This window comes from Panthera leo, chromosome B3, assembly GCF_018350215.1.
Source record: "Panthera leo isolate Ple1 chromosome B3, P.leo_Ple1_pat1.1, whole genome shotgun sequence".
NCBI classification, from domain to species: Eukaryota; Metazoa; Chordata; class Mammalia; order Carnivora; family Felidae; genus Panthera; species Panthera leo.
This window is the reverse complement of record NC_056684.1, coordinates 4,260,942-4,274,211: the sequence shown is the minus strand read 5'-3', so window position 1 is coordinate 4,274,211 and position 13,270 is coordinate 4,260,942. Positions and strand designations below refer to the sequence as shown.

The window sequence follows — 13,270 nt, the reverse complement described above, 5'->3', positions numbered from 1 at the left end:
ACTTGAAGTCGGACACCCGACCAACTGAGCCACTCAGGCACCCCAAGAATTCCTACCTAACACTATATAGCTAAAACATACAATTTCAGGACACATCCCACAAGTCTGGTTCAGAAGGAGCAGGTCTTCTTGCCGGAGAAGTTCCCTTATGCCATGTTCCTGCATAGACAGACTCTCTCCCATACACCCTGAACTTCAGACACTGAGGATGGAGCAGAATGACAGATGGTTAAGCCCACTCTGGCTTAAGATAAACCTGGAATGGAACCCGAGGTCAGCACCACCTCTCCATGGCTGTGTGCTCCGGGAAGCAGAGTCCTCGTTTTCTCACAGCCATCACGAGTGGAGCACCAACTATTTCATAATACCATCAGGAAGGTTCAATAACTAGACAGCAGATGGCAAGTGCTCAGCAGAGCAGTGCCCAGCACACGGTAAACATTTAAATACCGAACATCAAAAAAAGAGCGAAGCAAAGGCCAGAAGAGATGAGAGAGGTAAAGTGGACAGAAGAGAACATTTTTCCACCCATGGCCTTGAAGAATTAAGGAATCCAAAGGAAAGCACACCTTTCTATCCATGAGGAGGAGGAATAAACACGTTTGCCACGGAGCACGGTGGCACGAAGGCTAGGGAAGAAGCATGAATCCAATACTGTTTCCATCTGAAGAAAGGGGAAAACATCCACCTCAAATGGCTGTGACGTGAAACCAAAGTAACATGCTGAAGTGTGCATAAGTGCTTCATAGATGGTGGCTGTGACTGGCTCCCCTCACTGGTCAGGGAGTGAAACACAGGTCACCAGGGTGGGTTTCCTCTCCGGTTCCAAGCTAGACTGAATGCCTGCTGGGGGCTGTGCTGAGTCCCAAGAGGCAGGAATAAACCTCTTCAAACATGAAGTCAAAGTGAAAGCATGCTTTCAGGGAACCAGACACACATGCCATTCAGCCCGCTCTCTTTTAGCCAAATGGCCTCCCTTTCAGATAAAGATAAGGCAAGTGTATCTTTAAATGCAGAGGATACTGCGGATATGTGTATTTTATTCTGACAAATACATCCTTGAATTTTAAAGAAACTGTTACACTGGTTTCCAAAGGGGGTGTATCATTTTACATTTCCCCCTGCAATGATAAGGGTTTCAGTCCCTCCGCATCCTGGCCAATACCTGTTATGACCAGTCTTTTTAATTCTAGCCAGTTTAATAGGCATGTGTGTTGAGGATGAGGGAAGCTGTACCATATACAGCAAGGAGTCCATTAATTTATTACTTTGTGTTTTTAAGGAAACATTCTTTTAACTAGGCCTTTGAAAGCAGTTTCCTAAGCACAAGCTTATAACTGTATGTTGAAAGTGTCTCTCAATGTTTGGACTCTGACATCCACCAGAAACAGTCCTTGTCAAAATTCTCAAATACTCTTGACAAGCCCCTCCCTCATTGAAACACAAAATCAAAGCCCCTGAGCTCATGTCCTGAGAAGGCAGGAGGTGTGAAGATTTATTCCAGGCTCCTTCCGGGTGCTGCAAAACCTGGCATAAAACCTCTGGAAACTAACGGATCATACACATCGGCCTTACACGTGGTACCAATGCCCTGGAGGGTCTCCTCTTTCTTCACATTTTACAAACCTAAGTTCACAGCGTGCTGAATAATGAGGTAGTAATCAAATTAAACAGACCTTTGAAAAACAAGTTAGAGCACTGAGACTTCATCCTGAAGGCACCTGGCAGATACTGAAGAGCTTCTAGGGGGATGACAAAGGAGGCTGATCGGGTAAACTCAGCAAGGCCACACCTGCACCCAGGGCCCAACCCAGAAAGACAGCACTTAAACCCGATGGGCCCTTCTCTCCACTGGACCCATACGGGGCTATGAAGGAGGAAACAAGACAAGAGCTGATGGAAATAGCAACACAGGAGGTGAGTGACGGGTCATGTAGTACAGGTGAAAGACCAAAGTAGGTCAACAGAGTTGAAGCAAATGGAAAACCAGCAATTTCAACGTGCTGACAGCTACAACAGAGGTGAAGCGGCAGACAGGATGAACAGTGAGGACTGAGTTTTCAGGATGGTAAGATAATGTGTGACCACCGACTGGCTGACGTGCAGTGTGGAGTCTAAAAAATTGACTAGGTCGCCCATATGGGTATCAAAGGGACTCATGGTGATAACTGAGCCTGGGGTTAAAATAAACAAATATAAAACAAATACTGACATCTTCAGAGGAGAAAAGGACTGGGAAACTAGTAATGAGGAACAGAAAGAATGACCCTGAGATAAATGGTAAATTCAGCTTGGAAGAATGTCTATCTTCCACTGGACAAAACAGTACCCACAAGTAAAAGCCCTCAGCAAGTGCAGAGGTTAGAGGGAGCACTCACCAAAGAGCAACAAGACAGAAAGCAGTGTGCTAACCCTGGGAAAAGGGGTAGCACGGTAGGGAGCTCTAGAAGTTGTCAAGGGAAAATGCAGAATAAGGCAGCACGCAGAAAAAAGCTCAAGGGAGGATGGCTGGCCCAGAGGGCTTGTGTCTGGGGCTATCAAGGACAACAAATCGAGGCCATAGTAACTGAGTCTTTCACCCAAGGTTTTTAAGAAAAAAGAAAACGTGCATTTGAAAGAGTCAAAAAGCAAACTGGGATGCCACTGGAGACCACTTTCATCATTCATGTCAATTTCCGTTCACTACTGTGGTGGTGCCTCCATTCTACAAGCCACAAATTCATCCACCTCAACTCACATGCAATTTTTTCTTAACCATGCCCACAAAGATATCTGGAGGCTTTGTCAAATTCCCATGTCAAAGCTAGGAATTAGGTCTACAGCACTCCTCTAAATGTGATAATATACCTGCCTAAAAAGATAAAGGCATGACAACCCATGTTGGCCACTAATGAACTCCACTTCCTTAAATGTGCATGGCTCATAGTCAATCGTCTGTTCTACAATCTGGACCAGGTTCCATCAAGCTCCTACTACTTGCTAATAGCAACTTCCATTTACTGCACATATAGCATGTGCTAGACACTTTGTTAGAAGCACTTATACCTGAAGGTAAATAATCTTCACTGAATCCTAAGAAGTAATATTACCCCATCTTAAAGAGAGGATCAAGGATCAAGGATCAAAGGGCAAGCATTTGTATAAATAACAGCTAGTGAATGACAGAGTGAGACCTAATTCTGATTCTGAGTTGTATTTCCTATAATGCACCATTCACTAGCTACCTTTAATACTCAGGACTTTACATCTTTTCGTCTTCATGTTCTTGACACCTCTCTTTGTTCAAATTCCTTTTAAGACCATCAACTACTGACAAAGCTCTCTCACCTACCAAAGGTCAGTGCCTTGGGAACTAAATCATCCAGGCCTTGAAACTTCTCTAGAACCTTGCCACTGTAGGAACTCATTAAAAATGCAACGTGGGCCCCACTCCAGACCTACTGAATCAGAACCTGCGCTCTGAACAAGATCCCCAGGAGGTCGGTGTGCACATTAAAGTGTGAGAAGCACTCATCTAGAAAAACCTGAGGCTTGCTACATCACTCTTCTAATCAGTCCCCCTTACCATGCCCCAGAAACCTTTGATATGTCATTATTTCTGCAGGTTATTTAAACACAGCTCTTACAGCATAATGGCAACTAATACCTAAAAGAAAAAAAGCAAGGCGGCTATAGGACATTTCCCAAAGAGTCTGGTCTCAGGAAACACTAGTTGGGTGCAGGGTGAGGAGTAGGGAGGACAGAGGGAGAGTGACAGTAAGCAGGAACAAACATAGAGTATAAAAGAGTGGTATAGATTGTGGTAATATAGTCTCAGAAAGAGTGATGACCGGAACAAGGCGAACATTGTGAAAAATATTCAAGACAACCAAAATTCTCTGTAAGCTCATACTGAGCAAAAACCAAGGGAGGTAGGGCCTACTGCTTGGGGCAGACACCACCTGCTAAGACAGAAGAAGGAAGAGGAAAGTGCTATGAAGGATCCAACTGGGTTACCTGACAAAACTGGACTATGAACAACAGTTTAAGTATTAGATCAACTTTAAGTTGAATGGAGTTGAGAACCGTTTTGTCACTTATGAACATATTTAAGTACAATAATGTGCAAATGATAAAGGTAAATGTCAGCAATAAGAGAATCTGGGGACGCCTGGGTGGCTCAGTCAGCTGGTCAGCTCGAGTCACGATCTCACATTGCAGTTCATGGGACTGATCCCCCTGTCAGGCTCTGTGCGCCAATACCACAGAGCTTGTTTGGGATTTTCTCTTTCCCTGCCCATCCCCTGGTTATGCAGGCTCGCTCGCTCTCTCTCAAAATAAACAAACTTAAAAATAAAAAAATAATAGGAGAATCCGGATAAAGGAAATACATGTATTCCTGGTATAACTTTATAACTTCTGTAAATGTGAAATTATTCCCAAACAAAAAGGTTTCTTTAAATGACACGAAGTGAAACTAGTCCGTTCCCATTTGTCTTTCTCTGCCTCTTTCAAGGTAACTGGATCTAACCGGAAAAGGAGAATCAAGCACAAGTAACAGGGCCTAGAATCCCCAGGGGGTGGGGAATGGTAACTAAGTACCTTTGGAGTCTCTGCCTATAAGAGACTATAATCTTAGAGAAATAATCTTCTTTTAAACAAGCTTTTTAAAGCCTCAAAAACATTTGTATGGATATTTGCAGGCACACATATGGACAAAGTTCTGCCTTCTCAACCAACCATGCCAAGCCACTCCAACAGTAATTAACTCAACATCTGGCAGAGAGCAGGTGATCAGTATTTGCTGGGCAGTACTAAAAGGAAAGAAACATCATATCCCTTAGAGCCAGTATGCTCACTGAGGCCGCACCCTTTTGATCAAGGTTATTCAACTCAAGGACACAATACTGACCTAGCAGCAACTCAGAACCGGAGCAAAAAAATCTTAGCTCATCCCAACCCAGCCCATCACCAAAACAGAGGTTGAGATAAGTAGAGTTACTTGTCACATCAAATTGTGACAATACTCCTTCCACTAGTTTCAAATACTTTCTTCGAAGAGAACTAAGTATATATAGGTACAGGCTGAAGAGAGCCTACTCTGCGCTTGAGGAAGGGCAGGACAGAAGAAGCACCTCCCTGCTCAATCCTCCCAGTAACCTGCTGGGATCCTCACAGCTATGTGTACTTACTTCCACATTCAAGTACTAAAAGCAGGAAAGAGTGCTTCACTGAAAACTATCCTAACCACACAGAAGAAAAAGGGAAAGGGACAATGTCATTTAGCAGACAAAAAATCAGGATGCCCCAGGATTCACACACCTGGGTCGCATCAGAACCTCCACTGCAGCAGTTTCCTGCAAATGTTACATTGGGAGGGCCAAGAATACAGTAGGAGTTTGATTAGAAGATATGGGGAAGACAAAAAAACCTAGTATCAACAGGCCTATGATTTTCCACCTGGTTTGAGATTTCCTTCAACCCAAAGAAGGAGCCAGGTTTCTGGAAACTGTCACCTGTGGTCAGATTCCCTAGAGTGACCTGAGTGTCCCTATACAGTCTACTCACATGGCACCTGAGCAGGTAGTTCTTTGAATATCTACAGATCAAAGGAAAAGCTTCTAGGGAAGATGGAACCTCATTTCAAGAGATGGAACCTGTCCTACTCCTGGCTCAGCCCATGACACCATACTTCCCCTGGTGTGACTAGCACTGATTCCCACTAGCTGGGAATCAGGAGGGAAGGAGCCAAAAAGCTAGCAATCCATGGTTTCCCTCTTCGTAACTTGAAGTAGTAAGTATATCTACTAGAAAGGCACGCTCTTTAAGCTACACAATCTAAAATCCAGGGCAAGTGCTAGGTCATTTATGCTGCAGGTCAGTATCTTGAAGTCCACTCCCCATCACAGGGCACAGAGCTTCCCCGAGGCCAGACGTCAAGCATTAACCTATATGGCTTGGGGGCTGGTAAGTGTGGAGAGAAGTCCGTAGTCACTTTTCAATGGGATCCAGGGCCCTAGACCTTTGCTCTACTCCTGAACTCCACAACTCAGGGACCGTAGGAAGTCTGACGTTTACCAAGTACCTCCAGCCCTGGTGGCCAAGCATATGGCACTTGTATCTTCCAAAAGTGACTAAGAAAAGCAGTGTGCTCTTCTTGGAGCAGAGGCACCATTCACCACTCACATGCTGGCAGGAATCAGGATCAGCTACAGACAGCTCTCAGGGAAGTCACGGGGAAGAGAAGACCTGGCAGAGGGTTCCAGCTCATTAATGCTACCTCAGAGGGTACAAGAGACCAAATCAGCAGGAATATTTTTAGACCGATTGTTAACTTTCTCCACTTTCACCCTTCTATGCCAGCTCCTGTGGGTTTTTACAGCTGAGTCACTGTTCGAATTTTCTGAAGCCTTCCCCAAGAGTACAAAGTCACCCAGAGCCTGATGGTGGCAGCAGCAAGAGTTTGGAACTGTATGTGGGTATTGCCAAGACCCTGAGTTCGAGCTCAGCTTCGGGAGAGACTAGGCCCAAGACATCAGAGTCAGATGCCTGCTAACTCCTGGGAGTAATCATGGAAAAAACCCACACCAGGAGCCATTATTTCTAGCTTGAGATTTAGGGCCACATACTTGGAACCCTTCCTTCTCTCTCCCAACCCTTAGCTCTAGGTTGTTTGTGCTCAAAATCCATCTGAAGGCACACAGATAGGAAGTGGGAGGGCAGCACTCATTCCAGGTATAACAACAGACTGCTCTTTGCCTGGAACCCCAACCCTGCAGTCTACACCACACTCCAATTCAGGTGGTGGGCTATCGTTTGAGTGTGAGCTGCCTTCACTGACCCTGGATCCCATAGACGCAATGTGGCACCCAACAGAGCCTTTCTTCTCTAGAGAGAGGAGATGACTGGACAAGTTTCATTACCTGAAGAAATGACATACCCAAGTCCCACGTAAGGTCAGCACACATGCCCCCCCTGTACCCAATTTCTTTCTTGCCTAGGAGGCACCCTATTATCATACTGCTTCCCAGGCCCTCCCTCATCTCTGCACTAAATGCTATTTCTCAGTAGACTTCCTGAGTCCACGATAGAATTCCTGTTCCAGTGTATGACAAAATTTTCTGTAAATGCATCTTCATGCCTTAGAAGCTATGGAGGTTCAGAGATACTGATCTCTGAAGAATCCATCCATCCAGCTGATCAAAACACGTGGGAGGCAGAAGAATGGGGGAGACCTTGACTGAACTCTACAGTTCAAAACTACTCAGGATTAACAACACAGTGGCTCGACATTCATCATTCATTCAACAGATACTTATGAAAAAGCCATGAGCCAGGTGCTGTGTTGCATGCTGGGGACACAGTAGTGGAGAAGTGGATGGTTGAAGGAGATCTGCAGGAGCGGAACTTGGTCCAGCCCAAGAAGTCCATGTTCCACAGATGAGGAGCCCAACTCTGTTTTGAGTATCACCTCAGAAAGGCTGTTTTGGAAGTATAGCAGCAGCAAAATCAAAATGCCGAGGGTCCCCCTTCTCACTCCAGGCTGATCCAGCCTGCCCACCAACAGAGAGCCTGCAAGTAACACAGCACGGGAACATACCATTCATAACCTGACTGGTTAGCAGTCAGGGCAGAAACCAGAGAAGGTGGACAGGTTAACCCCCGGGGACTTCTAAAGGACAGTGGGAGAAAACAGGGCATGGCCTCTGGCATCCTCAGACAGAACATCTGGTCTACCCACTGGGCTTCGATACAAGGCATGCATTAAGAGTCCCTGCTTCCAGGCCTCCCCAAAGTAGATTCTCAGTCACCCCCTTCATGCTGAGTAATACTGCCTGCAACAGAGTCCCCAGGGGGAAGTCAGGGAGACAGATCCATTGGGTGGGCACAGCTCATGAGCTAAGACTCAGGTAGAGGGGAGTCAGAACTGTCTACGGCACACTGTAGCTTTGAGGGGTCTCAGCTAGGGAACACATCACCTCTGGATGGACAGCCCAGGGCAGTATGTGGAAATACCTTAACATAGGTGTTCTTGTCCAACATGTTAAGAGTTCTGCTTATAGGAACACAGGTGTAATAGAAAGCACAAGAGTTTTGGAACCAAAGAGCACTGTGAGTTCTGGCAGTTGTGTGACTTCTGGTACTTCACAACCTGTGACCTTACCTACCCATCTTTATGATAGAAGTAATGACTACCCATTTCATGGGATTGTACAAGCATTAAAGTCACATGATGGACTTCACATAGGAAGCAGTCAACAACTGGTAGTTATTAGTCATTCCATCCCCCATCCCAAGATACTGAGGACAGCTTTCGTGGTTCTACTGTTCTATTACAGGACTTCAGACACACTACAAGGATGACAAAGGTAGTGCTGGACACATGCCACTGGGGTCTCAGGGAAAAACCAATGTCTAACATTCATCTTTCCCCAAAAGGCTTTCTTCCCAGCAAGAGGTGAGGCCTCAGGGTAGGCCCAGTCTTTCTAGAAGGAGGGACCCCACAAAGCGCCATAACCAAACCGATGCTAGTCTTGCAGGCACTAATCTCAAAACCAGATTCCACCCCAGGGGCTTCAAAAGCAGGCCTCGGAGGCCAATGGAGCCCATGTAGCGGAAGGATCCTAGCCCCCCAAGAAAGGTCTCCATGTACCAGTCTCATGCTGAGAACCCAGTTAAAAGTTGTCCCTGTGCAAAAAAAAAAAAAAAAAAAAAAAAAAAAAAAAATCCTTAGTGGAAAAAATGGAAGCCCCTGTTGTAGCAACTATCACACTGCCTTTGGTATACCTTCTCATCTGTTTACCCTTGGTAGCTACAGGGATTTGTAAGGGCAACAATTTTATTCATCGATGGACCTCCAGAGCCTAATCTAGTACCTGGCACATAGCCAGGGCTCAATGCTTGCTGAATACATTTAACCAAGATTTTCAGGCAAGAGCCCTGCCATCTTCCTCCCCTACCCCCAACACTGATGAACACATATGATGGCAGAAGGTGGTCAGTGGTGAAGCCACAGCTGCCTGGGGCAATGTGTCACCAAGCAGAGCCCAAGGAGCAAGCCTGCACCTGTGCTCCACAAAACACAGCATGGATAACTCCCAGACTGCCCAGAGATGTTGAAACACCTCCTCCCTCCCTAAAGAAACTGAGCTAGTTGGTCTTCAGAAGGGAAGGCAGTGTAGGCACTGGAATGTGGGCCGCATGTTCCCGCATTGCTGGCAAGGGTGCCCGATCTGGCACTGCAGCTGGCTGGTGGGAGGGCTGCATCCTACTCCAGTAGGCAGTACCCTCGTGTGGGCTGAGAAGGCCCAGAGCTCAGGGAAAAGAAGAGAGATGGCCGTCATCATAGCTCCAAAATTTGAGGACATCACGGATGTGAGGGATGGGTGTGTCCTTAACCCTCAGAAAGGAAGACACGGCCACACTAACCCTGCCCATAGCCAGATGACAGCACTGGGGCAGCCCTCTGGTCCCTGTGAATGCTAGGGCCACAGACTGCAGTCCCTCCCTGATCCACAAAATCATGTGATATTTATCACTGATGTGCCTGAGATGAAAGGTGAAGAAATAAATTCATCCCCACTCTGGAGACAAATAGCTACAAGCACAGGACTTTCAGGCAGCAAGGAAGCTGGAGGAATTACGACTGGGTCCAAACTGTTTTTTTTTTTACAGCCTAATTTCACAGTAACTTTCAGGCTACGCTCTCCAAGCCCCAACCTGCGCCCTCCTGCAACCTGTGTGCAGTACTACTTTTCAGAAGGACCCTTGTAGCTAACAGAGACCAGAGCCAAAGAAGGGCCACGCCCCAATCTGACACCAGTGAGAGATAGTGCCTTAGTCAAACACTGGTCACCACAGACAGGTGCCCACCTCCTGCATAAGCTCTTCTGTTTTCTGCTCAGATACAGTGGGAATGAGGACAAGGTCAGCTTCACAGGCCATCTGGGTCAACTTCAGAGTACCACATAAAAGAAGCAACCGTGGCCTTCCAGCCAAGATCTCCAGGCACAGGATGCCACACTTCCTTGCCCCAGGGCAGTTACCAATCTTTCTGGAAAAACCTGAGCCAACTGAAGGCCAGTACTTCAAGAAATTCTACCTTAACCCAGAGGTAGTTACTTAGACAAAGCTCTTCCCCATCCTCAAATCAAAAAAAAAAAAAAAAAAAATCCAACCCCCTACCCCCAATCAAATGGGATAATGCCAACAGATAACAGTCCCGGGCTCTGCAAAGCATTCTAAAAAAAGACCTGCGGCCAAATAGGGTGGAGGCCAGAGAAATCAGCAAGACGGTACCTGGCTACCATGACTGCCAGTTTCTGGAGCTGAGGAGGTGAGGGAAGGATGGCAGGCTCAGTGAATTCCACGGTCAGCACCAATAGGAAATGGCTGCCCCCCACTACCTTTCCATCTTCCCTAAGTATCTGCTGCTATTCTTTTTATTAAGGTATAATGTACATAAAGCAAAATACATGGGTTTTAAGTTACCTATAGTATTTCTGAAGTTCCCATTTCTTCCTGAACACTCCAAGATTTGGCTGGGTCTGGCCAACCCTCCCCCGTGTACCACAAGAGGGAAAGAAACGGGCACTGGGAAGTTCTCAGCAGAAGCAGTTCACGGGGTTGGCCAAGAAGCCCCTTCAGGCTGTCCCCATCAAATCCTCCCAAGGCAACAAGGGGTCCTAAAGGGGAGTGGCTCTTCCTCCATCCATTTGGTTACCCTTCACACAAAGAAAAACAAAGCCTCCGCAGCTGAGAGTTACTCCACCCCACTGACCCTGCCTGTCCCTTTCCAGGGTCAATGCTCTTACCCGTATGTTAAAGCCAATTCCAATATTCTAATACCACCCAGCCACACTGGAGGTTAAAATTACTCCCTTGCCATGATTTAGGGACTCACCCATCCTCGTATACAGGTCCCTAGTTATAAAAACCACTGAGAAACAGAATCTGGACATCCAGGGATCAGCCCCTGAAGTCCCCTCCCCCACTGAAAAGTGTTTTGCTTCATCATCTCCAAAACAGGCCTGGGCACTCAGGGGGTTAGCTGGATCTTTTCTGCATAAGACTGTCACCTTGGGGACCCTTCTCAGGGCCACCCCAGGTGCACACTAACAACTCCAGGGAATTTATCAGGGTAAGTGGAAAAGCCATGCCTGCCTTTACGAGCAACCATCTGTCCTGCCACGCTCACAGCCAGCATTTCCATCTCTTGCAAAACAGCTCCATGTTGTATTGGGGGGGGGGGGGGGGAGGTGATGCAAAGGGGAAGAGAACAACTGTTGCTGTGGATGTCTCTGCTCACCACCCCATGCGTCCCCCTCCCCCAGCCAACTCATTTTCTGGCACTCACCCGAGTGTGTGCTGCTCTGGGCTGAGGAATCGGAGTCCTGGGTGCTCCAGGGTCGGTCCCAGCCTGTGAGACTGAGGGACTGCAGGCCAAGGCACAAGTCATTTGCATCTGGGAGGCCCCGGGAAGAATCTTGCGCAGAGGTGGGGAAAAGCATCCTGCTCGTAACTGTTTCTTCTGAGTCCTGGAAGTCTGCTTTGGACAGGAGGACAGCAGAAACCCCAGAGTTAAGGGCTGTTTTCCCCAGTATTATCAACAATAAATATTAATAATAATAGTTTCCCGGAGCTCAAGGAGCAGACATCCAAGTCGGCCGGATGCTGCGGCCGCTGCCTCTGCACTTTTGGGGGCGTCAGAGCAAGAGCAGTTGCCATACAGCCCCCCTCCCCACATACACACCCCTATCCCGTCTGCATTACAGACTGGGCCAGCATGTGATCAGGCTGCTGATGCTTCCCGCTGCCAGTGACATCAGCCGGCTGAGCTGTGCAATAGAAAGCGGCATCATCCCTCACAGAATGGGGGAGGAGCAGGAGGGGACGACAGGGAGGAGACTTGCCTCCCCGGGAAAAGATAGCACAACAGCTACTTGGAACAGTCCGGGTGCAGTGCCGGTAAGTCAGGGTTCTGAGGCAGCGCCCTCCGGTCTCCAGCAATGGTGGCCAAGCGGCCCCGAGGCACGACTGAAGTCCTCTCCGCTGACAGCAAAGCCAAAGCAGTGACTGCCTGCTTGTGTAGCTCTGCCCTCCTGCCCCTCCCTTCCCCTCCCTCTGCTCTCCACCCCCAAACCCAAAAACACTCTAGTCCTGGATTCTCTCCAGCTGCTTGCTCAAGCCCTGGTTTTGCAGCCCAATGCAAAGCTTCACAATCCTGCTAGCAAAAATCTATGTGCTCCAAGTGGCCCCTGAGCAGCACCCTGACACAGCAGTGTTTACCACTGAGGGATGGGGTAACCTTCAGAAAACACTGCATACTGGGACCCTGGGAAACAACACCTGGTGCTCCAGGCTTGTCTGGAGCACATCACAGAGAAAAGGGGTCAGCTTCAGCAGAGGGAAGGGAGTCGCCGGGCTGCCCTGGTATGTCCCACCACCCACAGGCCAGAGTAAGCTCTGCCCTGACCAGGACAATTCCTGTCCCTGGTTCCTCTCGCCCCAACAGGATGGGCATGAGTCATGAGCAGCTCTGTCAGGTCCAGCCTCCCTTCCCTCGGGCGGCCGGACATAGGGACAGACTGAGGCAACACTGCTAAACAGTTCAGACAGACAGAAAGAAAAGCAACAGTCCCAGTGCTATTCTGCCCCTTCAGAAATCCAGTGCTCAGGAGCTCCCACCAGCCGGCCCTGCCAACGCCCTGTCTCCGGCCTTCCAGGAGCACTCTGAGCCTCCCAGCTAGCCAGCTGGGAGGCTCACTGATGCCTCTGGCTGCTGGGGCCCTCACTCAGGGGTCCTGCTCAGGACCAAGGCCCCACTTCTGTGACCACTCACAGCTCCAGCAACAAAGTACAGCTCTGCCCAGATATTCTGGAACCTCCGCCATTTCCTCTTTGGTGACATGCTCTCCCGTATCAGTCCTCTGCCATCATGACCTGTAGTCACAAGGCCTCCTCCCCAGAAAAGAGGGTAGAGAGCAAAGGTCCCAGCCTCAGCAGGCAGGCTGCTCACACCTAAACCATGCTGGTGGCAGTACTCCGCCTCACCTGTTCTCCCATGTCATACGGGCAGTGACCGATATAGACAGGGTCCCAGGTGGGCAGAGGCAAGAAAAATGCTATTAGCCACAGGATAAACTAGCGAGAACCACCTGCAGTACATACCCCTATGTCCTTGGGCACTCAGGCAGAGCTGAGAGGGGAGAAATGACCAGTCTGTAGGAGAGACTCCTCCCATTAGAGGTGGTTTTTTCTTTTTCTTTTTCCCTTCCTTTTTCTTTAGAGC

The 13,270-nt window shown here is 48.1% G+C and overlaps 1 protein-coding gene across 13 annotated transcripts in view; it reads right to left on the bottom strand.

Moving 5' to 3' along the window:
- CPEB1 (cytoplasmic polyadenylation element binding protein 1) overlaps nucleotides 1-13,270 on the bottom strand; it is a 91,212-nt gene that overhangs the window by 14,691 nt on the left and 63,251 nt on the right. For 8 of the 13 annotated variants that reach the window (XM_042940895.1, XM_042940891.1, XM_042940893.1 and 5 more), the window contains exon 3: nucleotides 11,336-11,527. The exons of 1 other annotated variant lie outside the window; for it this stretch is intronic. In XM_042940895.1, coding sequence (XP_042796829.1) covers nucleotides 11,336-11,527 — 192 coding nt within the window. The remainder of the gene's footprint in view (nucleotides 1-11,335; nucleotides 11,528-13,270) is intronic. 4 more of the 13 variants (XM_042940892.1, XM_042940894.1, XM_042940900.1 and 1 more) reach the window with 1 other exon arrangement.